Genomic DNA, 25,984 nt, shown 5'->3' on the forward strand with positions numbered 1-25,984 from the left:
GGAGGCTGGGAGGCAGGCCCCTTGCCTCTCCTGTGTGGGCTCTTTCTCTCGGGGGGGCCACAGCCTGGGGCGTCCAACCCTCCACTTCCCCACCCAAGAAAGTGACAAACGCTGGTTCCCAGGTGCGCACCGAGGGCCCACTGGGGCCTGATTCTGGGAGGTAGAGTCCCCAGCTTCCCTGAGAACAAGAGCCATGGCCTGACCCCCTCCCCTCCAAGCACAAAGACGCAGGGCATGGAGAGGGGGGGTTTATTGTGTAAAGAGGCCGATTGTACAGAGCAAAGATTGTACTGACACAGGTGGGGTGAGGGAGACCAAGAAGCCAGAATCAGGAGGATGGGGCGTTGGTATCCTGGTCCCCCTCCCCGCAAGTCATCAGGTGGTGGGCAGGGTCAGGGAGGACTGGTCAGCTGTCCCCTGCCCCCATTCCCTCGCCCCCATTACTGTACAAGAGCCAGCCAGGCTATATTCACTGACCCAGAAGAATATAGCAGGAGACCCTCAACACCCCACTCCAAATCCCTAAAATGCACGAGGTCCCCTCATCTGGCTTTCGGTGCCTGTCAGCCCCCAGCCTCCTCCACAAGCAGACTGGTCACCCTCCTTCTTCCCGGGGTCCTGGCAGCGAGCCGGGCCTGGACCAGGTGGTTTCAGGTTAGGAGGCTCAGAAAGGCTCCCCTTACCCTGCCCAGGTGCCTCAAGGGGCCACCCAAGACTCCCTCTTGGGCAGCCCACTAGGGCAGAGGGCTGGGCAGCTCAGGAGCCAGGCGGGCACTGAGGGTCAGCACAGAAACGGGTCCCGAAGGGGAGCCAGAGTGAGGTGGGCCCCTGGTGGAGGGCTGCAGTCCTGGAGACAGAAAGTTCCTCTCAATCCAGCCTGGAGGCAGGGGGGCCCCCCACCATCCCAGCCACAAGGGGCCTCCTGGCTCTGCCACTCAGGACTCAGCCACTCAAGCCCCCAGCCCTGACCGTAGTAATTTAAAGCTCAGAATGGTGGGTCGGGGGGAACATCGGGGGACCAGGGTCCCCGGCTTCCCCTGGTCCCTGCCCCTTGCAGGCTTCCATCTTCACACCCGCTGGATCTCAAACAGCTTCACGTCTGTGTCGTACCAGACAGGTGGGTCCACGTTCCTGCGGAGGGAGTGGGCCGTCACCCAGGTGCCGGGAGGCCTTGCAGGAAAGACTGGGGAGGAGCGAGGCTGTCGTCCTCCCACCCTGATGTTCTCTGACCCCTGCCCCTGGGGAAGTGGGTGCCCACCCTCCACCAGACAAGACCACCCTGGCTGACTGTTTTGACATTAACCCCACTACCCTAGTGGGGCACAGCCCCACTGAGCTGACCCTCGGGTGGATGCCAGACCCACCCAGGCCGGTAACTGCCCCACCCCCAAGGGGCCCACCTCAGATAGATGACGCCCCACATGTAGGTGCGGAACCACACGGCCGTGCCCGAGTTGGCCTGGTACTTGCGGATGAGGATGGGGTGGGGCACGGGCAGCAGCCCCACCAGGGTGCCATGTTGCAGGAACCGCAGGATCTCTGACTCGTCCGTCAGGCCCCTGCCAGGGAGAGGAGGGTCTCCAGTGTGCCCACTCTGAAGGTCAAGGGGAGCAGAGGGCTCACCCTGGACCCCCGAGGCCCATGCTCCCGGCCACACCCCCGCGCAGCCTGGGCTGGCCCCTCAGAGCCCAGCCCGCCCAGCCCCGCCCCCAGCCTCACTTGTCAATGCAGATCTTCTCCACCTGGGGAACCAGCACCTGGAGTAGTCTCATGATGGTTTGCAGCGGCAGCTTCGACTTCCAGGAGAGGACCTGGGGGAGGGGCTGGGGTTCCTGGGCTGGCAAAACAGCCCCCAGAGGCTGTGGCATAGGCTTGACCCCTGACCTGAAACCACGGACTCCCCAGGGCAGAAGGCATCCCCCCCCCCACCCCGCTCATCACAGCAGGGGCCTGGTACAGGGCAGTGACTGCTACTCATGGGGAGAGCCGGGGCCTCTCACTGAGCGTGTCCTGTGTGCCAGAAAGTATCCCCTTTGATCCTCACAATGGCCTGATGAGGTAGGGACATTTATTATCCCCGTGCAAATGCAATTAGTGGTGATCTCAGGAATCACGTAAGGGAGTGGGCAAGTGATTTGGGGAAGGAAGTTGGAAAGGGTGATTTACTAAGAAAGGGCTGTGGATAACTGAAGCTTAACCCTGCTGGGGAACAAACTCTGGGACAGTGTAGACACAGGAAGCAACCAAGCCAGAGAAGCCAAGGTCATGAGACAGGACTGACCCCTAAGCTGACCCGGGCCAGTGCTTGGATTTGGACCCATTCCCATCCAAGCCTCTCCTGAGCTGTTCCCAGGGCCAGGAGCCCCGGACCCACCCCCGCACCTTGTACCATCTGTCCCACCCTCACCCACTCCGACGTCGGGCTCCACTGCCCACCGGCTGATGCGCTGGACAGTCGCCGCTGCTCGCGCCACGCCTGGCTGGGCTCCTGGTCCCGGGGAAGGAATAAGAGAGAGGGATGTGGGGAGAGGGTGCAGGGGGCTGGGGAGGGCAATGAGGTCTCCCCATTGGCCCATGTTGCAGGGAGGGGGCTCACTCCCAAAGCAGGGGATAGCCCAGCCCAGCACCTTTGCCCTGGGCCCCAGGCCCTGCCTGACCCTGCCCAGCCCAGTGACAGGTTTAGGGCCAGGAGCTGACTGAGCAGACTGGGTAAAGGCCAGCCCAGCCTAGATAAGGCTGACGGGTGAGGAGTCTCAAGGCCAAGGGATTGAGCCCGTGACCAATAAACAAGGGAGGGGTCTGTGAAAGGCACCCCCATCCCCAGAGAGTCATCAGTGCCAAGCCTGACGCCCTGGGCACTGGGCACCTGCCCCTCTGCTGCACAGTTCTCCGGCCCGGCCTACACCTTGGAGGCCAGGGAGAAAGGGAAAGCCCAGCCTCGCCACCCAGCCCTGCCAGGAGTCCCCGCACCTACCTCCGAGGCTGGGCTGCACTCTGCCAAGTTCTGCTGGGGTGCAGGCTCCAGGGATCGCAAGGTGCCATCCTCTGACACCTGGGACTTCTCCGTCAGCTTCTCAATGCCTGGGGGGTGGGGTGGGGAGCCGTGAGGACTCCTGCCACAGTGCTCCTCCTAGAAAGCCTCTGCCTGGGGCCGGCCCCGAAAGTCTCCAACTTCCCCCCACTTCACAGATGCTGTGCCAGACCCCCCAACGCTCAGCCCCAAGGCCCGGTCCCCCCACCAAGCTGCCCCGCCCGGGCCCCCCGTACCTCCACCCCCACCCTCGCCGCCACTGCACCGCACCCTGCCCCTCGCCGGCACCGGACCTGGGGTGGCCACCAGGCTGGCCTTGAGGGTGCCTGGCTCGGCGGGGGCAGCAGGGTGGGAGCCCTCCATAGAGACACCCTCCTGCGAGCTGGTGCGGGACAAGGCCTCGGGAGCCCGGCGGCGCCGCTGCAACGCCTTGTGGATGGCGGGCGGGTCCGTGGGCAGGTTGGCCAGCTGGTGGAAGACACTACGCTTTCGGATGATGGCGTAGACCAGGTTGGAGTTGCCTGTGGGGAGGAAGCGTGTCTCAGGGAGGCCCCCTTGCCACCCCCTTCACCTGGGTGTCTTCGTGGGAGGGGGAGTTTGGACGACAGGAGGGTGTCTACCGCAGGGGGAGGCGACAGCACAGGGCACAGAAGAGAGGGAGCCAGGCAGGGCTGGCGTCGAGCAGCGTCTGTGGTCTGAGGCTACACCGGGATGCTACCTTTCGGGAAAAGAGCTTCTGTGCTGAGCTCCGCCCCTGCCCCTCCCTGGTACCTTCCGGACCCTCTCACCACCCAGCACTAAGGGGTAACAGCTGGCAGAGTGGGGCGGGCCCAGCGTGTCAGTGTCCCACCAAGCCAGCTGTTCAATATTTTGACTGTCCCCCAAGTCAGGTCACCGGGAAGAAGGACGATATGGCGTGTGCCTGTGCTCTGTCGCGCACGCTGAACGCCCTTGGCTCCCGGGGATATAAAAGACGCTTTTATGGGCCTTCAATGCCCCGTCCACCACTCTGGTCCCTGCCTCTCACCACCCTGCTCTGCTTCCACTTCAACACATCTCACCCCAGGGCCTTTGCATACATTGTGCTCCCCCCATGTTTTTCTACCCCTCCCCACCCCCATTCATCCCTCATAGATCAGTGCAAATATTACTTATTTGGGAAATAATAACTGCTGACATTTAGTTCACCAGGCAAGTGCTAAATGCTTTTCTGGGAATATTTTACTTAATCTTCTCAATATCCTCTGAGATGGAGACTCTGGGAATTATCATTATGACCATCTTACAGATGAAGAAACTGAGGCTCAGAGAGGCTCTGTGCACACAGTCACAGAGCTAAGTGGCAAGGCCCTAACTGACACCAGGCAGCCCGGCATCTGTGACACCCAGCAGGACCATGCCACTCTGCACTTCCCCCTCAACAGATTTAAGATGGCCTGTTTGTCTGGGTGACCATCTGTTTGAAGTCCCGCTCCGTGCTCCCTCCCCAGCTATGAGCCTCACGGGGCAGAGGGCACTCTGCTTTGTTCCCCAGTGAATCCCCTGCACCTGGCACAGGGTTTGGTATGCAGTAGGTGCTCAATAAATGCACGCTGGACAAACAAACACGGGGGTGGAGGGCTGTGCCCTCCTCAGATGGGGAGGTGTCCTCGCCCACTGCCCACTCTGGTTCCTGCCCCCGAGGCCAGGCCAGGGGCTTGGACCGGTGCCTCACCGTCAAACTGGTACTGGATGATGTTGTTGAAGACCTCCAGGAGGAAGAAGACCAGGTGGTGGTTCTGGGCGGCAGAGAAGAGGAACCAGGTGGTGGAGAAGGCCTCCAGCAGGTGCAGCAGCTTGTTGGCGGCCACCATGGACAGGCTCTTGAGGTAGGGGGACACTGCAGGGGAGGGGTCGGCTCACTCCTGGGGCCCCCGCCAACCACCCCAGCACATCCTGGGCCTGGGTGGGACACAATGCTACTGCTCCCACATCCTCCCTGCCCCCTGCCTGTGAAGTCCCCCGAAAAGTCAGGAAGACCAAGCGCCACAGGCTAAAGCCACACTGGCCATGCCTCCTGCAGAGCCCCAGGGCTCCACCCCGGCCCCTGCCCTGTGGACAGCCGCCGCCGTTTACAAAGCCACTCACACACTCCATCTCCCCCACTCCTCCCCGCATCTGAGAGGGAGGTGGACAGAGAGGAGACCGTCCCCATTCAGTTGAGGAAACTGAGGCTCAGAGAGGTTCATAAACTTGTCCAAAGTTCTCCAGTTATAAAATGATTGGGCAGGGATACAAACACAGGATCTTTAACTCTTTCTAGAACATCAAGCTGGGAATTCCTTGGCGATCCAGTGGTTAGGACTCCGAGCTTCCACTGCAGGGGGCCCAGATTCGATCCCTGGTCGGGGAACTAAGATCTCACAAGCTGCTCAGTGCAGCCAAAAACTAAAAATATTATTTAAAAAAGTTTAATAGAATGTCAAGCTGATATTCCATATATAATTAGACAGAGATTTTCTGCACAGCCTGTGAAGGGGGAGTCGGAAGTGCGAGGCTGCACACAGCTTGAAGTCACAGATTGATCTGTGTGCTTCCTTGCCCTGTGCCTTTCTCCCTCGGGATGGGGCAGGGTTGGTGGCTACCTTGTTCACAGATGCATTCTCAGTGAAGATTTGTGGGGTGGAGCCAGCGATGGAAGGTGAGATTCTGGCCCCAGAACTCACAGTCCAACAATGCAGCTAGAGGTCGCCAAGGCCCTACAACATCCCACCCACCCTGGAGTCCAAACCGGACCACGGAGAAGTCAGCCCCTCCCATTCAGGACCTTCCTCTCCAAAAAGCAGCCACGCGGAAGTCATGCCGCCCCAGCCCTGGGCCCCGACCTTGCTGGGTCCCGTGCCCCTGTCAGCTTGAGCCCCCTCCCAGCTCGGAGGCAGCCATCTACAGCCCTTGCTTGTGGGCGGGGCCCTCGTCCAAACCTGCGCAGTCCAATACCTCAGGCGCAAGCCACATGTGGCCATTAAGTGCTAGAAACGTAGTCCTAATGGATGTGTGCTGTACGCATGGAACACACACACAAGATCTGGAAGACCGGATTCCAAAACGAATGGAGAATATCTCAATAATTTTGTATTCTGGTTACATATTGAGATGATGGTATTTTGGATACAACAGATTAAATTCAATATATAATAAAATTATTGTCACCTCTCTCTTTCTTTCCTTTTCCTTCTTCCTTTTTAATATGGCTACTAGAAAACTGACCAGTACATACTTGGCTGCCCTAATATTTCCATTGTACCCAGCCGGTTTGAACCAGGGAGCCAGCGGCAGGTCAACCTGTGGCCTGGCGCCCCCTGGTGGTGAGCATGGGGGAAGGCGGGCTCTGGGGCCCCCTACCGTTGACGACGATGGTGAGCAGACAATCGAAGAGGGGCTGCAGCCGCTGGTGCCCGCTGGTGATGATCTTGTGGAAAACCTGTGCGGGGAGGCAGAGGAGCAGCCATGGGGTCCCTGGCGCCTCCAGACTCAGCCGAGGGGACGTTACACCACACCCCCAGGTCCTGACGGGAGCTCCCTCACCACAATGAGCAGGTCGGCGTGGGTGCCGGTGAAGACCGGGATGTCCATAGGCACGCGCACTGAGTAGGGCTTGTTCAGCCGCACCCCGAAGTTCCGTTCCCCGCTCAGAAGCAGCAGGATGAAGACGCCGATGTGCATCAGGCCCACCCGAGCTGCGGCACGTGGCATGGGAGGGGTCACCACGCTGGGTGGGGAGGGGAGGAAAGGAGCCCAGCGCAGGGACCCATCTTGGGGGTAAAGGGAGAAGCCCTTCCCGGGAGGTCGGGGCACCAGGCCTGAGCTGCTGGGAGGCAGGACAGACTGGCCGAGACTGCCCCTCCGCGAGGAACCCCCCAGGGATCCTCAGCCCACCCCAGCCTTACACTGATCTGCTCGGGCATCGTTGAGGAAGTAGAGGATGGGCACGAGGATATCCAGCACATCACTGCTCTTCAGCACAAAGAAGAGGAATTTCTGGGGGGAGGCGGAGACAGATGGGCAGAGTCAGGGGGAGGGGCAGCTCTGCCCCACCCTCTCCCTCTGCCGGGAGCCTCCCCAGACGCTGTCCCCATCCCTGAGGCAGACCACTGCCCGCCAGCCTGGGCCCCCGAGGCCAGCCCACCTTGTTGAAGTCGCAGAGCTTCCAGAAGAGGACCAGCAACTCCTGGTGGAACTGGATCTTCTTGGTGGAGTTGGGCAGGTAGGTCTGGAGCAGGGGGTTGGAGAGCAGCCGGGCTATGCCCTTGAGGATGAACTGGAAGTCCTGGGTGGGGGAAGGGCAGGGGCCTGTCGAGTCCGGCTCCCTACAATCCAGGCTTCCTGGCCAGGCCTCCCACAAATGCCTCCGAGCCCCCCAGGGCCTGATCCCACCTCTAGAGCCTGAGGGGCCCAGATGCCAGTGTCATCAACAGCTGTCCTGGGGGCAGCCCCTCAGAAGCTGGGTCCAGGGCAGGTCTAGAGAGCACCCCGCCCCTCCGCCAGACCACAGGTTCCCCATCTGCTCTTAGTGACCTCCTCACGTGCCCACCTGGACTCCTTGTTGACAGGTGACATCCTTCCACCCCTCCCCATAGCCCTGTGACACGTGAGGAGCATTCTATCCTCAGAGAGCTGTCATTCACTGAGCACCTTGCTGCCTGCTGGGCTGTGCTCTCAACTAATCCTCACTACAAGGCAAGGGCACAGTTACTGTCCCCATGTCATGTCATAGTTGCAGAGGTTAGAGCTCTGGGAGCACAAGAACCTCCCCCAACGTCACAAGACACAGGAACTCAGGTGGGACTGGCCTTTCCGTCCACTGTCATTCCCCCACCAAACCTGACATCAGAGCCGCCTCCTCCTGGAAGTCTTCCTGGCTACCCTCACCCAGTTGAGGCCATCAGCCCTTTTCTGAGTCTCAAGACCCTCGCGGTCCTGCCATCACTACTTCACCTGTGGTGGCCTGAGTCCACGGGGACCGTGGTTCCTTCATATAGGGGTCAGGACTCTCCCTACCCCCATCTCATCTGCATCCCCTCACACCCTGCAAGGCCACAACCTTTGTGGAGGGTGGGCAATCAAGAACCCACAAGAGCAAGGGCATCGTTGGACTCACCTCCTCGCGATGGATGCGGGACAGGTAGTTCACAAACAGGTTCTCGGGCCCTGGAGGCTGTGGAGGGCGGAGCCTGGGGTGAGCAGGTGCCTTCACCCCCTGCCCCTACACCAGGCCTAGGCAGTGCAGCAGTACCCCCTCTGACCCCAGATACCCCCACGAGGTGCCCACTGGATATCCTTTGCCCAGCTCCGCTAGAGGGCGTGCCACCCGCCCACAGCCAGGCAGGGCTGGCTGCCCTCCCTCTCCCGTCCTTACGTCAGCATCATCCATGGCTGTGCCTGTGGTGGTACCGTCCACGGTGGGCGTGGCGCAGTCATGGTCCAAGCTGACAATGAGCACTTGAGCAGCTTCCTCCACCAGGGGTTCCCGGTGGTCAGAGAAGAGCAGGTGGTTGTAGGGGATCCCGTAGCCCACAGGGTCATAGGCACACACGGTGTTGAGGAGGGAGGTGAAGAGGGGCAGGGCGTGTCTGCGGCAGGAGAGGAGGGGCGGGGCTTCAGAGACCCCACCCACCAGCCCAGCCCTCCCTCCGCCCCCTGCCGTGGCCAGGTGGGAGGGTCAGCCAGGCCAGCCCCCTCATTCCACAAGGGTTTCAGTGCCAGGCCGCCATCTTCGGGCCAGGAGTTCATCCCTTCCCACGAAGGAGAGACCCCTCCTCATCCTTGCCTGCATCTGGGACCCAGGCCAGGCTGGGCCAAGGCCAGAAGGAATTTATTACCAAGAGTGGGATGGCCAGTCCTGAGGGGCTCTTTGTAGGATAGCGTGCCCACACCCCTTAGATTTTCACCCCCAGGGGTTGAAGCCTATTGTTTTTTTTAATTAATTTTAAATTTTATTTATTATTTATTTATTTATGGCTGCGTTGGGTCTTCGTTGCTGCGCGTGGGCTTTCTCTAGTTGCCGTGAGCGGGGGCTACTCTTCATTGCAGTGCGCGGGCTTCTCGTGGCTTCTCTTCTTGCAGAGCACAGGCTCTAGGTCTGCGGGCTTCAGTAGTTGTGGCTCGCGGGCTCTAGAGCGCAGGCTCAGAAGTTGTGGCTCGCGGGCCTAGTTGCTCTGCGGCGTGTGGGATCTTCCCGGGCCAGGGCTCGAACCTGTGTCCCTTGCATTGGCAGGCAGATTCTTAACCACTGCGCCACCAGGGAAGCCCTTTAATTATTTTTTAAAATACTTTTTAGAGCAGTTTTAGGTTCACAGCAAAATTGAGAGGAAGGCACAGAGATTTCCCCCGTGAAACCTCTGCCCCAACACGTGCAGTCTTCCCCACTATCGACATCCCCCACCAGGGTGGTACACTTGTTACAACTGTAGACCCTACATCGACATATCATTTTCACCCAGAGTCCACAGCTTACATCAGGATTCACTCTTTTCTTTTTTTTTTTCGGCCACACCACAGCTTGTGGGATCTTAGTTCCCTGATCAGGGATCGAACCTGGGCCCTCAGCAGTGAAAGCACTGAGTCCTAACCACTGGACCACCAGGGAAGTCCCCAGGGTTCACTCTTGACGCTGTATGATCTACAGGGTTGGGCAAATGTATAAAGGACATGCCCCTGACGTTTTTGAGGGGCAGGTACCCTTCCTTGGGGCTTCAGAGAAGGGCTGGAGGGCCCACAGGGAAGGCGGGCTTCCCCTTGGGAGGCAAAGCATGTGCCCCATGCCCCAGCCCCCAGGCCACAGAATGACTCCGTTCAGAGATTTGTAAGATATCAGAGGTCAAGCTCCTCATCTTACAGATGAGGAAACTGAGACCCAAGGGGGTTAATCAAGTGGCAAAGTGGCCATTTGCCCCATAATGCTGGTGAGAAAGAAAACTCTGGCCAGCTTTTGACCGTGCCTGGTGGAGGGAGTCACCTGGGTTCTCGCTCCTTCTGGGAGCTGGGGGCTGGGGTGGGGGAAAGGGGCAGCCAGCCAGCAAAACCCGAAGGATGAGGCCTGCCATGTGGGAATAAGAGTCTAGAAGAGGGTGAACCATGACACTGAGGGGCACTAACCCCTGTGCAGCCAGCGCACAGCTGGAGCTGCACAGCTGGAGCACGTGTACCTGCTCTAAATACTCAATCCAGCCATGGGTCACCTCCATGTGCTCCTATGCCCCCCACTGCCCATAAATGCCCCCATGTGGGCAGGGCTTCCCCACCCTTCAGGGTATTTATCACGCCCCCTCTCCACCCACTGAATAAACTGTACAGCCCAGGGAATTCCCTGGCGGCCCAGTGGTTAGGACTCGGTGTTTTCACTGCCGAGGGCCCGGATTCAATCCCTGGTTGGGGAACTAAGATCCTGCAAGCCCCACGGTGCGGCCAATAAAAATAAAATAAATTACACTGTCCAATACAAGCTACATGTAGCTATGGAGAGCTTAAAATGTGGCTGGTCTGAAGTGAGATGTGCTGTGAATGTAAACTAAACACTTGATTTTGAAAACTCACTATGAAAAGGGAATGCAAAACATTTCAATAATTTTGTATAGTGATTACGTGTTAAATGCTAATATTTCAGATATATTGGGTTAAATGAAATACATTATTAAAATTAATGTCACCTGTTTCTTTTTTATTTTTAAAGGTCTCTACTAGAAATGTTTAACTTGCATGTGTGGTTCACATTATATTTCTACTGGATAGCAGGGCTCTAGATGGAGGGCCCAGGCATGGGTCATCCAGGGCCCCCCAATGGGACATGGGACAGAGCTGGCGTAAGGTGTGACTGTTCTTATAGGTCATCACCACGAGGGGGCAGCACATCCCCTCAAATAAGACTCACAGGGCTGGCAAACGGCCTCAGCGCTGGGCTGCCTGGAACCAAGAGGAGGAGAAATGGAAAGAAAGGCCAGGGGCCCCTCACCTGTTCTCTGTGGAACAAAAAAACTGCACCCATGGATTGACGCTGCTGCTGTCTGGAGCTGGGGGCAGGTACATGGCCTCAGAAAAGCACGTCAGCAGCAGTTTCAGCAGCTCCATCCTTGGGCAGGGAGGACAGAGGAGAGGGTTCAGTACCTGAGGACCGCAGTTCTCCTGTAGGAGGGCGCGCCCACCCGGCCCCGCCCCAGCTCAGGTCCATGAAAAGAAATGACTCCATTTTATCCCTGTGAGGCTGAAGTTGGGTCACGAGCGGGCAGGGTCTCCTTGGAAGACCCCACGCGTGGTTCCCTCTCTGAACCGTGCAGGGGGCCAGGCCTGGGGTCCAGCTACCTCCTCAGCAAGCTCACCGGTTCATGTCGTGGTTGTAGTTGGGCTGGGGGGAGTGAGCAAAGCCCACGCCAGCCTCCCAGATGTATTCACAGCTGTCCAGAGAGTGGATGTCCTCCGCCGAGTCCTGGGGACAGGGTCAGAGAGAAATCAGGCCAACCCAAGCCCCCCGCTATCCTTGGGGGCAAAGACCCTCATATTCTCCTAAAGACAGACCCTCAAAATGCCCCAGGTGCTAATGCACACGGGAAGAAATGAATGTTCTCGACCTCTTGAAAGCTCCTTTTCCTTCAGTCTGGTACTTGCTCAATCCAGTTTGAGACAGGGAGAGAGAGACAGGGAGGGAGCAGAACGGAATCAGGTGCCCCTGGTGGTGCGTGGGAGTGGGGGACGGAGAACAGTCAAGGTCCGGTCCACGGGTCCACGGGCAGTGAGAGGGCCAGGGCTCCTGTGTGTAAGCCCCACTCCTCCACCCACGGCCCAGGCCAAGACAATGGGTGCTTGTGCCCGATCTCCTGGATGCAGCGGGCAGGGCCGGGCACCAGCTGGCTCCCCTCCAGCCGTGCCAGCCACCGCCCCCTCCCCGGGACCATGCGTGCCAGGCAGCCCCACCTTCCTGGAGCAGCCCCTGCCCAAGGGAATTTCAAGCGGCCCCAACCTGGGACCAGAGCCCTCCCCGGCCCGGGGGGCGGGGATTGGGGGGCTCTCACCACGGTGCTCCTCCGGTGGCTCTGGACGGTGAAATCTGGGCAGAAGAGCAGATCAGCGACAGCCAGGAGCAGGGACTCAGCCAGGGGCCGCGCATTCTCGTCATCGTCCTCTCCCTGCTTGGGACACAGCGCCTATAGGCCCCCTCAGTCGTAGCTGGCTAAGGAGAGGTGGCCCCAGGACTTGGAGGGGGGATGGGAGGAGGACGGGGTCTGGGCCCAGGCAGACACTTGCGGGCAGAGGGATGGAGGAAGAGGTGGGAGAAGGAACCGGAAGTAGACCCCTAATCACCCCAAACCTCCCAAGGCAGAAGCGGGACAGAGTGGGGAAGCGGGGCTGGGACCAGTGAGGAGACCTTCCCACTGACTGGGAGGGGACAGGTGAGGCCCCTAAACTCTAGAGCCTCAGCCCTGCTGGGAATCACTGCCCACCTCCCCACCCCCCTGCCAGTTGCTTGGACAGAAAGCCAGGGAGGGGGTGGGGCAGCAGGGGGGGAGGGCCCAGCTGCCCTGCCCCCATCTCTGCCCAGCTGTAGAGGCAGAGACCCCCATGGGAGAGAAAGCGGGGGCTCAAGGAGGAAGAGCTGGCCCCCCTCCTCAGCAGCACCCGCACCGCCCCTACATCTGCCCTTCCCAAACCCCAGAAGAGGTCTGGAGGAATGTGGCCGGCCCTGAAGGGGTTCCTTCCCTGTCACCACAACTCCACCTCCCGCCCAGCCCCGGCCAGGTCCACAGACCGCTCCTCGCCCAGCCCCGGGCACTGTGGACCAGAAGAAGCCCCTCCAGTCAGGGTCCTCAAAGATGTAGGGCAGCACGCGCGTGAGCAGCCGGCTGCAGTTCAGGACAATCTGCTTCTCCTTCTCCGAATGGCAGCCGCTCTCAGCTCCCTGCACCAGCTTCTCAACAGCCTGCGAGGATGGGCAGAGAGGCACGCTGGCAGGCTAGGGAGTGGGGCCCTGGCACTTGGGGTCAGGCTGGGCACCCCAGGCTTCAGAGGGGGAGAGACAGTGGGGCCACCCTACCGGACCGCCTCTCCAGCCAGGGTCAGCCAGCCCAGGAGGATGGGACATGGGCCAGGGAGCAGCTTAGAGCATCCTGGGAGCGAGACCCAGCCCACCACTCACTGGCTGAGATCTTGCTAAGTGACCAGCCATCTGGCCCTCAGTTTCCTCCTCTGTTAAATGGCGACATTGACAGTACCAACCACACAGGTGAGCTACATGAGCTGACCTATGGAAAGTGTCACCCACAGGCAGCCCTCACAGGCAGTGGCACCATCACTTCCCCCAGAGCCCAGCCAGGGGGAGAAGTGAGTGAAGACTTGGGACCACTCCAACCTGGACGGAGGATTTCCTGGGTGCCTTCCCTCTTGGACCACAGGGCTGGGCCAGCTCCAGCCTCCCTGGGAGGGTGGGAAATGCTCAGGTGGGAGTGGCAGTGAGGGCCCGGGCACCCTTCACCTTGTAGCACAGAGTGGCCAGGTTGGAGGGCGACTCCTCTCGCACTGCCCGGATCTCCGCTGCCGGCACCAGTGCAAAGACATCCTGCACCGAGGTGGCCGTGTCTGCCCAGAACTGGTCCCAAAAGGCGTCATCAGTGGCTTCCACGGGCTGTGGGGAGATACGGTATCCAGAGCTGCACGGTCTCTTGCCAGCAGGTCCACAGTTTGCCCACCCTTTAGCCAAGGGAGCCCCCGAAAGGGAAGCCCCCTACTCCATCCCTGCTGGTGCCAGGAGCCTTCCCACATGGGAGACATCCTTCAGCCACCATGAGCCCCAGGTGGCACAGGCAGGCTGGGGACACTTGACACAGATGGTCAGGGGCCAGCTGGACACTGAATCCAGTAGCCAAAGCCCAGCCCAGTCCCTGAGGGACTGTGTGACCCTGAGTAACTCACCATCCCCCTCTGGCAGGCCCTCCCCATCTGGGGGCCTCCCCAGGCCACACCCCCAAATCAAGCGCCCAGGGACCAGAGCCAGGCTGTGCCCCTCCCCCTAGGAAGAAGACAAGGGGACATATGCTCATTTCCATTCACCCAGGCTGCCCCCTTGGCCCCAGCCTCCACCCTCTGCTGGTATACCCAACAGATGCCAAATCTAAAGGAGTCATCCCGCGGCTCTCTGACAACATCTGCTCCTCTCGGTACCCACCACCTGTGCTGCAGTTCAGGCCCCTCTTGCCAGGGCCCCACCTCCAAATTCACCCCCTCAATCCCACCTCCACGCTGTCCCCAACACGCATTCAAAACACAGCACCAGGGCTTCCCTGGTGGCGCAGTGGTTGAGAGTCCGCCTGCCGATGCAGGGGACGCGGGTTCGTGCCCTGGTCCGGGAAGATCTCACATGCCGCGGAGCGGCTGGGCCCGTGGGTCACGGCCGCTGAGCCTGCGCGTCTGGAGCCTGTGCTCCGCAACGGGAGAGGCCACAACAGTGAGAGGCCCGCGTACCACAAAAAAAAAAACAAAAAAAAAAACAAAAAAAAAAACAAAAAAACACACAGCACCAAAGGCATTGTTCCCTCAACAAAGATCTTAGGGCTCCCCACTGCCTGCAGAGTCCAGACCTCGGCCAGAGAGTCAGCCAAGATCACACCTAAACACACATACAAGCCACACACGTGCACGTACACATACATGGACACATGTACATACACAAGTGTGCACAGGTATGTGTGTGCACACACACCTGTTTTTACTATCTCAACAACACAGCCCTGCCATACTTCCTCTTTGCCTTTGCTCAGACTCTCCCCTCTTCCCAGCACGCCCGCCCCTTCTAACACATCCCAAAGTCCCACCGGTCCTATCAAGGCAACATGCCTTCAACACACGTATGCCTTTTAAGTTATATAGTCGGTCATATAGACAACCAATTTGAATCATGGACTCCACTTGTAGAAATCTTTCCTGAGGAAATGGCCTGAGAAGTGCAGGTATGAGGATGTTTACTGAAGGGTTGATAACAGTGAAAAGTTGGAATCAACCTAAATAACCAACAACTGGGGAAATGCTTGAACAGTTAAGGCACCCGCATACAGTGGAATATTACACAGCCATCGGAATCACGTCTTCAAAGAATATGAATGAATGGAAAATGCTCACAGTACAATGTTATATGAAAAAGGCAAGATATAAAACTAACTATAGGGGACTTCCCTGGTGGCGCAGTGGTTAAGAATCCGCCTGCCAATGCAGGGGACACGAGTTCGAGCCCTGGTCCGGGAAGATCCCACATGCCGCGGAGCAACAAAGCCCATGCGCCACAACTACTGAGCCCACGTGCCACAACTACTGAAGCTCGCATGCCTAGAGCCCATGCCCCACAACAAGAGAAGCCACTGCAATGAGAAGCCCGTGCACCACAACGAAGAGTAGCCCCCGCTAGCTGCAACTAGAGAAAGCCTGCGCGCAGCAACAAAGACCCAACGCAGCCAAAAATAAATAAATAAATTTATTTTTAAAACCTAACTATAGGATGATCACAATTTTGTGTTAAATTATACAGGAATAAAAGCCTAGAAGAAAATGACAGAATGTCAATGGCAATTATCTCATGGGGTGGTTATTCTTTTCTTTATATTTTTCTGTAAGCGCATGTATTACTATTTTTTCCTTTTGAATGTTCATCGGTTTGAGGGGCGTCCAAGACACTCTTACTCTTCTGAATAGCACTTCCTGCACGAGATCTTCCTGGGTTGCTCCAATCAACCTAGACTTTTGTCTTCTCTGAAAGGGCTGATGATGGGGCCCTGCTACCACACCACAAACCCGCATGCAATATGCATGTCTTACCATCAGAAAAAAATATGAATCTTGTTAAAAAATAATTCTGTTCTCTGAAGCCGCTTCTTCCAAGAAGTCTCCCAGAGCTTGGAACAGCGGGCTCCCTCCCACCTTGGAACACCCCTCAGTCACTCATAGTCCCCAACAGGTCTGGGTGCGCTTGCCTGGAGGCCCCACTAGTCCATCAGCCCTTCTTCCCTGACCGTGCACTTGAGGCATATGGAAGACACTCAGCCAATATTTGTTCAGCCAAAGGCTGTAATTAGTCCTAGAGAGAGATCCCTTCAGCCCCGCCACGGGGCAGAGCTGAGCACCAGTGGGGCTGCCCAAACTCAGGCCTGGCCACAAGCCTCCCCAGGGTCCAGGTTTACCCTAGCCCACCCCCAGCCTTTTAAGTTATATAGTCGGTCATATAGACAACCAATTTGAATCATGGACTCCACTTGTAGAAATCTTTCCTGAGGAAATGGCCTGAGAAGTGCAGGTATGAGGATGTTTACTGAAGGGTTGATAACAGTGAAAAGTTGGAATCAACCTAAATAACCAACAACTGGGGAAATGCTTGAACAGTTAAGGCACCCGCATACAGTGGAATATTACACAGCCATCGGAATCACGTCTTCAAAGAATATGAATGAATGGAAAATGCTCACAGTACAACGTTATATGAAAAAGGCAAGATATAAAACCAACTATACGGGACTTCCCTGGTGGCGCAGTGGTTAAGAATCCGCCTGCCAATGCAGGGGACACGAGTTCGAGCCCTGGTCCGGGAAGATCCCACATGCCGCGGAGCAACAAAGCCCATGCGCCACAACTACTGAGCCCACGTGCCACAACTACTGAAGATCGCATTCCTAGAGCCCATGCCCCACAACAAGAGAAGCCACTGCAATGAGAAGCCCGTGCACCACAACGAAGAGTAGCCCCCGCTCGCCACAACTAGAGAAAGCCTGCGCGCAGCAACAAAGACCCAACGCAGCCAAAAATAAATAAATAAATTTATTTTTAAAACCTAACTATAGGATGATCACAATTTTGTGTTAAATTATACAGGAATAAAAGCCTAGAAGAAAATGACAGAATGTCAATGGCAATTATCTCATGGGGTGGTTATTCTTTTCTTTATATTTTTCTGTAAGCGCATGTATTACTATTTTTTCCTTTTGAATGTTCATCGGTTTGAGGGGCGTCCAAGACACTCTTACTCTTCTGAATAGCACTTCCTGCACGAGATCTTCCTGGGTTGCTCCAATCAACCTAGACTTTTGTCTTCTCTGAAAGGGCTGATGATGGGGCCCTGCTACCACACCACAAACCCGCATGCAATATGCATGTCTTACCATCAGAAAAAAATATGAATCTTGTTAAAAAATAATTCTGTTCTCTGAAGCCGCTTCTTCCAAGAAGTCTCCCAGAGCTTGGAACAGCGGGCTCCCTCCCACCTTGGAACACCCCTCAGTCACTCATAGTCCCCAACAGGTCTGGGTGCGCTTGCCTGGAGGCCCCACTAGTCCATCAGCCCTTCTTCCCTGACCGTGCACTTGAGGCATATGGAAGACACTCAGCCAATATTTGTTCAGCCAAAGGCTGTAATTAGTCCTAGAGAGAGATCCCTTCAGCCCCGCCACGGGGCAGAGCTGAGCACCAGTGGGGCTGCCCAAACTCAGGCCTGGCCACAAGCCTCCCCAGGGTCCAGGTTTACCCTAGCCCACCCCCCAAACAATGCCCCCCTCTGAGGTACAGGGCAGTATGTGGCCATGGCCTTCAGGGCAGGCCTGGCACCAGGACGTGCTCAGTTCCAGAACTGGTAGAGCGAGTTAGCCGGGCAGAGAGGAACAAAGACCAAAGGAGGGTCCCTGGGGCTGGGGTTTGCTGGCCCACATGCCCTCAGTCCAGACAGCTCTCTGACACTCACTGGGATCCAGGGGAAACACATCCCCGTGTGGGTGGCCGGGGCGGGAGTGGGGAAGGAACATCCCAGAAAACGTGCAGAGCCCCCCACCATCTGGGAACACCTCTGGGATGCCACCCTCCCCCACCTCCCACATAGCCACTACCCCCTTAAAGGGGCAGACACTCTTCAAGTGGAGTTGACCTCTGACCTAGTTCATCAGGTAAGTGTCACCTGGGGATTGAATTCAAAATGAGGAGAGAGCCTTGGGAGGGAACTTGGGAGGCCCCAGGGCAGCCCAGACCTGAAGCAGATGAAAGTCCCAGCTCTGGGAGCTGGCCCTGAACTTCAAGAGTAAAGACTTTCACCTCCCCCATCCCCAACTTGGGCCTCCCCACCTGGTCCCAGCTGTGGCTCAGACACTTCAGTTTGGTGACCATTACCTGATCATACCAGGCTAACCTGATGCTACAGGTACTGCCAGGGTCACTGGAACTTTTGTTGGAGGGGGGACATGGCTTAGCCCCTGCCTCAGTTACCCCAGCTGGGCTCCACCCAACGCAAGGAAGCTTCTAAAATCCAAGCCAATTTCTTTGCTGGAGGTGGGCAGGCCCATGCTGCCAGGGGCACTGAGCTACCCTGGTGGGAAACCAGATATTCTTAGCATAGCTTTACCAGGACCTGCTCAGACCAAAGCCCCTGCCAGCCTCGGGGACCAGCTGCATCTTTTGAACCTCTCTGGTGGTGGGGAGAAGGGAAGGACCAGCAATGCTCTAGCCTGCTAAGGGTGACCTGTACCGGAGGACTGTGTCACAACGGCATTCACACACACGTACACGTGCACACATGTAAACGTGGACCCACCCGGTACCATCTGACCTATGGCAAACAATCTCCAAATGGGCAGGATCTAGGAGAGGGCCCCAGGTCCAGGAATGTGCCCCCGCCAGGGCCCCACCCACACCAGGAAAGGCTCCGGAAACACAGCCAAAGCTGCTGGCCCTCAGGACCAGGGTCAGGCCTAGCCCGAGGCAGGAAGAAAACAGGATGCAGCACAGGAAGGCAGGGAAGGCCGAGCGGTGGCAGCTCCGGCCCACCCAGGCCACGGGAAAAGGTGCTGGGTCTGTTTGTCTGCTGCCCAGAGCAAAAATCTGTGTTCACAGCACAGCCTCTGAAGGCCTGGGACAGGAAGACACCTTGTGGACACAACTGGCCTGAATCTCCTTGGGGACACCGAGTGGCAAGGTCTGGAAACGCCATCTCGGATCTGGTCCCGTCTCTTGAGCTGCCCAAGCCGGGTCACTACATAGGGCAGGTGGCCTCATTCCTGAGGGTCTCTCCCTCCAGGCAGCCCAGGCCCCCTCCCACCTGCAGGGCCCAGGGCCCTCCAGAGGGAGACCCAGGCTGGTCTCTGGCTCCAGTCCTGTCCCAAGCCAACTCACTGTCCCCAGCTGGGAAACGAGACAGCACCATCTCAGTCAGCCCTGTCACAGGGCCACAGCCAGGGAAAGATGAAGGCACTCTGTATTTTGGGGAGGGGACCGGAGCATATAGGAATCTTGTCCACGCAGATCCTTTGGGACGTGGCCCTGCTGGCCTGGCAAAGGACCCTGGCTGCTGAGGCTACAGCCCATACCTCGTTCCTCCAACAAGGTGTTCCCCCCCCAACCAGGTAGGTAAACATGGAGGCCTCCCTTCCTTCCTCTCCCTATGGACCCGCACTGAGAGGCTGGCCCACCTGCCACCCTCAGATCCAAGCGCCAGAAATAACCAGGAGCCATGGGGGAAGTGGAGAGAAGCAAGGCCTGGTTTCCATCAAACGCCTCTCAGCTGGGGCTGGACTCTCCAGCCGGGCTGTTTGCCGGGCTCCTGACCTTTCTCTTGTGGGATCGAGAGAGTGTGGGACCAGAGGCCTGGCCTCTGCAGCTGTGACCAGCTGGCTGTGGGGAAATGGCTCCCCTGAACCCACTCTAATCGCCTAGAGCCAGAGACAGCCCTGGGGGCGGGCGTAGGAGGAAAGTCCCAGATGGCGGCAGGTCCTGACTCCCTTGAAAGCGGGGGATCTGAGGAGTGAGAGCTGGGCATCTCTGTGGCCAGAGCAGCCTGGCTCCAAGAGTGAGGAGAGAGGGGTGGGCAAGGAAGAAGCCTTGCTGGGGCCAGGTCCTTGCGCTGGGGGCAAGGAGGTGGCCTCTGTGCCACTTGTGGACTCAGGGGAGAGTGCAAGCATGGCCTAGGGTGAAAGATGCCCTCAGGTATCAAGGGCAGCCTGGACCGTTCTTAGCCCTGACCCAGAGAACAGAGGGTACCTGCAAACACAGCCAACCCCACCGCTGGGCCTCAAAGGGGGAGCCCCCTGGAGCAGTGGTCCCCAGCTGGGAACCTGGATTCCATAGAGCTGGAAGCAGGTCCCCTTGCCAGGCTGCAGCGCTGCCCGCCACTCTGCATGTTCCCAGCAAGACCTGGGCCTTCCCTGGCCGTGGGCATCGACCTGGGCCCAGCGAGGCCGCGGCCGCTGCCGCGAACCAGCTGTTTCGCGGATCCGGGAGGGCGCCGGCCGGCTTTGTTTGCATTGAGTCAGCCGGGTCTGTGCCTCCGGCACCCGCGGGCACCGAGGGGCAGAGAGGAGAGCAGGGAGGTGTTTTGGGGCGGGGGAGGAGGCTGGAGATGCGAGGCTGGAGGGGCTTGGGAGGGGGGTGGACAGAGGGGCGGACATTGGCGACGCCGGCTTGGAGAGTAGGCACACGTCAGCCTAAGGTGGCAGCAGCAGCTGCGGGAAAAGGGATGTTCCCGGGAGAGAAGGCCGGGGGTGGGGGCTAGGGGATGGAGCCCTGGGATACAGGCCAAGGGGTCTCGCTCCGGCCCTGGCCTCAGCGTCACCCTCCTGGCCATCTGGTCCCCCTATCTCCCGGCAAGCCAAGTTCTTGCAGCCCCCCCAGCCTTGCCCAGCCCCCAGCCCGGCAGGTGGATGGGGAGGCCGGGGCCCCGGGCGCACCTGCGTCTTGGTGGTGAGCTGGATCACCGCCTTTCGGAAGTTCAGCTTGGAGTCCGCCGACCCCATATCGCTGGAGCCCGCTCCGGCCCGGCCCTGGCCCTGACTCCCGCCCGGGCCCCGGCTCGGTATCCAGCTCCAGCTCCGCGGGCCCAGCTGCTCTCGCAGGAGCGGACCGGCGCACCCCACCCGCTCGCCCGGCGTCGACCCCGCCCCCTCCTGGCTCCTCCTCTCCGGGCTCCGCCCCCCGCACCTGCCGCTCCCCGCACCGCCCATTCCCGGCTCCCGGGGTCTGCCCCTCCGATCCACTGCTGGCCCACTCCCCGGATCTTTCCCAGCCGGACCGGTTGCCTCTGCGACCTTTCTTCTGCGTGGCAGCGTTATCCCCGCTCGGTCTCTCCCATTTCCACCCAGCCCCCGGGGCCCGCAACCCTCCCAGCCTCCCGTCCCCTGCCCCCATCCTCACCATTGGTCCCCACACCATCACTGGGCCCACGCTTTCAAAGCCAGCCCTCTCCCGTTTCCTCCTTGTCAGTCCCTGTACTCGCATTCTGAGCATCCTCTCTTTTAGTTCCCCTTTTTCTGACCTGTCAAACCCACATGTCCAGACGGCCCGGCTGTTATTGCAGTCACAAGCCCTCAGCCTTCCGTTCTGTGGAAGAGAAGCCCTGATTCAGTGCCCCTGCTCCAAGAAAGCAGCTCCGCGGTCTAATGAGAGCGAGAGGTCCCTCCGAGTCCCACAACTCCTTTCTGGCCACCTGTGTTCCCTGAGAACCCTTTTAGGTTCATCCATTTCAACAAATAGGTTGAGGGACTAGTATTTACCAACACTGTGTCAGGGGTGGGGGCAGAGGGGGCTTAAGTAACAGGGTCTGCCCTTTAAGAGCAATTAGCTAAGGAGAGAAACAAGGAACGAATTAACCATGGTTCAGCCCAGTGAGGCTTTGATAGAGGCAAATTAATAATAATAATAATAGTGACAACAACATCTCTTACACAACAAAAACCTACCTCTGAGATAGGTATTATACCCATTTTACACTAGGGGAAACTGAGGCTCAAAGCAGTTAAGTTGTCCAAAGTCACATAACTGGTAAGGAACAAAGCCAAAAAAGCAAATTCAACTCTGGCCCCAAAAGAGGCTGCATTTTTTCAATAATATCGTCTTACATGGTGTGTCTGGAAGCTTCTAGAAATCCTAGCTGCTTCAAAAGGAGGTGACATTTAGCTTAAACTGGAACTCCACGAGTAAAAAATGAAGGGTGCACCGTCTAGGCACAAAGGCAGGGTAGGACAGGTGTGGAGGTAGGGAGGAGGGAGACAGGGATGTCACCATGTCACTGAATGAGCAGACTGGACAGGATAGCTCTGTCCTTGCTCCAGAGGTGGGTTTTCCCTGCCCTGGATGAAATCTTGGACACGCTCCATGGCTTTTCTAATCACTTCAAGATAACAAATGAATAGTACCTTTATTTGGCGTTAAAAAAAAATCAAGTCCACCCTACAAATCACCAGCCCCAGTCCAGGCCAGAGTGACATTAAAAACTCTGAATCTTATTCATTAGGGAGATGCAAATTGAAGGCACAATACAATAACTATTACATAACTATTCGAATAGGTTAAAAACCAAAACAAAACCTGAGGATACAAATACTGGTGAGGATGGGGAGCATTTATACTTTCTTCTAAAGTTAAATATAGGGACTTCCCAGGCAGTCCAGGGGTTAAGACTCCACCTTTCAAATGCAGGGGGCATGGGTTCGATCCCCGGTCGGGGAACTAAGATCCCGAGGCCAAAAATAAAAATAAAAGTTAAATATACAATTACTATACAACCCAATAATCCCACTTTTGGTATCTCCCGAGGAGAAATGAAAACATATATCCACACAAAAAGCCTGTGTAATGCATATAACAATTTCATTCATAATCACCAAAACCTGGAAACAACCCAAATGTCCATCATCTAGTGAATCAGCAGATTGTGGTTCATCCATACAATGGGACTAGTCCTCAGCAATAAAAAGAAACAAACTACTGGTACAGGTAGCAAGAATGTGGATGAATCTCAAAATCGCTGCGTCCGGGGCTTCCCTGGTGGCACAGTGGTTGAGAATCTGCCTGCCGATGCAGGGGACACGGGTTCGAGCCCTGGTCTGGGAAGATCCCACATGCCGCAGAGCAGCTAGGCCCGTGAGCCACAACTACTGAGCCCGCGGGTCTGGAGCCTGTGCTCCGCAACAAGAGAGGCCGCGATGGTGAGAGGCCCGCGCACCGCAAAGAAGAATGGCCCCTGCTTGCAGCAACTAGAGAAAGCCCTCGCACAGAAACGAAGACCCAACACAGCCAAAAATAAGTAAATTTTTAAAAATTAAAAAAAAATATCGGAGTCCATGTATTTAAAAAAAAAAAAAGCGCTGTGTCAGACACAGAAGGCAACATACTGTGTTATATCATTTATATGATATTCTGGAAAAGGCAAAATATAGGGACAGAGAACAGATCACTGGTTGCCGTGGGCTGGAGCAGGCTGAGGGGACTGACCGTTGAAAGGGTATGAGGAGACTTTGTGGAGTGATGAAAACATTCTACGGTTTGACTGTGGTGCTGGTTCCATGACTGTATATGTTTGTCAAATTCATATAACTATACACCTAAAAGGGATGAATTTTACTGTATGTAAATTACACTTCAATAAAAAATACAAACACCAAGAGCAGGTGCTAACCGACCATTCCAAGGGATTAATTGTGAACGCTTTGGTCTTGCCCATTGTTCCGAGCCATTCCTGTGGTTTGCAACCAGGAACTCCAGGTGGCACTGACATGTTATTGGTCACCCATGGACAAGTGGACAGATCAGCCAAATTGAGTTTAATCAAGGGGTGATTTAGGGAAAATTCCCCGCTTCCACTGCAGGGGCATGGGTTCGATCCCTGGTCAGGGAACCGAGATCCCAAATGTTGTGTGGCGCAGCCAATAAATAAATAAATAAATGATTTTCAAGGGTGTCCCTCGAGAGAGAGGAGGAAGCTGCATGGCCATTTGGTACCCAGCCTGGGAATAATACATATAGTCACTTCTACCATACTCTATTGGTAAAGCAATCACAAGCCTTCCAGATTCAAGGGGAGGGGACCCACCTCCCCGTGGAAAACATGTCAAAGAAGTTGGCGCCACGTTTGAAACTGCCACATTGTGGGCGATTCTATCCTCCACACTTCCTCCTCCCAAGCCCAATCCATCTCTCTCCGAACGTTTGTCTTTACGTCTTCTCATCTCAGTAAATGACATCTCCCACGTTCTCAAACGAGAAATCCAGTGTCAGCTCTTGTCAACCCCTCCTCCAGTCCGTCACCAAGACCCGATGATGTCATCCCCCAGACGTATATATCACAAGTTCTACCTCCCTCATCTCTGCCGCCCTCACCTTTGCCAGGGCCCCCACCATCTCCTGTCTACCACAACCACCACTCCTGCCTCCCCTAATCTATTCCCTGCAGAGCAGCCTGAGGAATTGTGAACCGCAGCTCACGACGCTCCCCCACTGAAAACACCTCGGAGCCCATTGTTAGGGTCAATTCTCTCTGGGTCCCACTGTGACCTCCAAGGCCCTGCATGATCTGGGCCCTGCTCCCCCTCCCCCAAGCCCCAGGTTCCACCCACACTGGTCTTCCTTTATTTCCTCAGACCCTCTAAGCTCTTTCTTCCTGGGATCTCTGTACAAGTTGTTCCTTCTGACTGAGACATCACTCCTCCCACTCTTCACGCAGCTGTCCCCTTCTCATGCTTTAGGGTCCTATCTTAAACGTCTCTTTCCCTGAGAGATTTCCCATCCCCAGCTGTTGTTAGTTCATCCTTCAGTGTGTTTCCTAAAACTTTTACCACCATCTTAAATGTTTTTGCCTTTTTGCTTGATTTAGGTCTGCCTCTTCTACTGAGATGCAAGCTTCATGAGAGCCAGGGCTGGGTCTGTCTTGTTCTCTACATCCCCAGCACCTAGCACTGGCCTAGCACACAGTGGATAACTGAATGAAGAGAACTCCTGGGCGATCACAGAAGATGGAGCCACTTTGGGAATCCACTTCAGTCAATAGGAAAGGCACATTTTCACCCACTGTTTTTCAGATTCATTTTTTAGTGCCTTTAGGAGCCTTTCAGGTAGGGCAAGCGGATCTGTTCTGGGGTGGAGATGGATAAAGAAGGTGGGCCAAGGAATATGATTCTGCCACTGGTTTTAGAGCAACCTTTTGTTCCTTCATCAGGCACCTGCTATGTGCCAGCTGGAGTCCCTGCCCTCAAGGAGCTTTTAGTCTGCTGGGAGCGAGCTGGATCCCATACAGTGGACCGAGTGCTGTGCTGCAGTGGGAGCCCAGGCAGCCAGCAGTGAGCAAATGTGCCTGGAGCTTCTCCACAGCTCTCTTAGGCCTGTGTCTCAGGCCTGCCCCCGTGACCCCCCACCAGGAAGGTAAAGTCCCTGGACAGTCTCCCCAACACCCCCGTCGGGAGCCCCGCCAGAAGAGGGGTAGTGACAGGCAAGGAGTGGATCCTCCAGGTAAAAAAGTTACAATAATAATGATGCTAAGAGCAAACACTGAATAGCGTTCATATGGCCCAGTCACTGTTCTAAGCCCTTGGCCTGTGTTAACTCAGACCAAGAGTTTATAGCCCCTCCCAACAACTCCATGAGGAGGTATCAAAGGAGGAAAAGTAAGAATGACCCCACAGGAGGGACACCCTCAGCATAAGGGTGCTGATGACAGGCCTGGAGGGTTTAAACTGCAGGGATTTGGGGGTAGACACACAGAAGCACTTCCTGACCGCAAGGACTTGTGAGACTCTAACATAATTCCCCTTTCAGAACAGACATTGTCTGGGACACACTCCGATGGTGTACGGGGGAAAGGGGGTTGGACTCCAGATGACCTCGCTCATTGAAATGTACTGAGTGCCTTTCCCCGCCAGGCGCTGACCTCAGAATGGTGGAGAGGACAGATGCGGCAATATCATTCAGTGCAATGTAAGCCCAGCGCTAAAATCACGGGTCCGGGGACAGGGAGGGGAGCGCGGCCTGCAGGGGTGGGAGCACCCAAGATGAGCAGCGTGTGGTGTCAGTGGATGCCCCGACGGCCCAGAGGCGCGGGCTGGGCACCCTGCCCCTCCCCCAGGGTGACCCGTGTGACTGGGAGCGCCGGGACTCTCTAACGTCAGTGCTGCCTGCGCACGCGCCGTCATTTCCGGTGGGCTGGGC

General features: G+C 56.9%; 1 protein-coding gene across 4 annotated transcripts; it reads right to left on the bottom strand.

Moving 5' to 3' along the window:
• Window positions 1-206: 206 nt before the first annotated feature.
• HID1 (HID1 domain containing) lies at window positions 207-20,899 on the bottom strand. Of its 4 annotated transcripts, none has more exons than XM_024761223.1 (19): window positions 20,737-20,899; window positions 13,530-13,679; window positions 12,807-12,977; window positions 12,073-12,186; window positions 11,383-11,489; window positions 11,019-11,135; window positions 8,427-8,640; window positions 8,169-8,225; window positions 7,197-7,337; window positions 6,958-7,048; window positions 6,596-6,747; window positions 6,413-6,491; window positions 4,746-4,910; window positions 3,325-3,552; window positions 2,975-3,081; window positions 2,408-2,488; window positions 1,720-1,811; window positions 1,401-1,559; window positions 207-1,131 (listed from the first exon to the last, which is right to left on the bottom strand). In XM_024761223.1, exons 1-19 carry the CDS (start codon window positions 20,800-20,802, stop codon window positions 1,068-1,070), a joined length of 2,355 nt encoding a protein of 784 aa, XP_024616991.1. In that variant the 5' UTR covers window positions 20,803-20,899; the 3' UTR covers window positions 207-1,067. The 4 variants fall into 4 exon arrangements, with proteins under 4 accessions (XP_024616991.1, XP_024616990.1, XP_024616989.1 ...); XM_024761222.1 differs by having other exon boundaries at window positions 233-1,131; window positions 1,720-1,832; window positions 12,076-12,186; XM_024761221.1 differs by having other exon boundaries at window positions 233-1,131; window positions 1,720-1,832.
• Between the last annotated feature and the right edge of the window lie 5,085 nt (window positions 20,900-25,984).

This window comes from Neophocaena asiaeorientalis, unplaced genomic scaffold (assembly GCF_003031525.2).
Source record: "Neophocaena asiaeorientalis asiaeorientalis breed wild unplaced genomic scaffold, Neophocaena_asiaeorientalis_V1.1 scaffold30, whole genome shotgun sequence".
NCBI classification, from domain to species: Eukaryota; Metazoa; Chordata; class Mammalia; order Artiodactyla; family Phocoenidae; genus Neophocaena; species Neophocaena asiaeorientalis.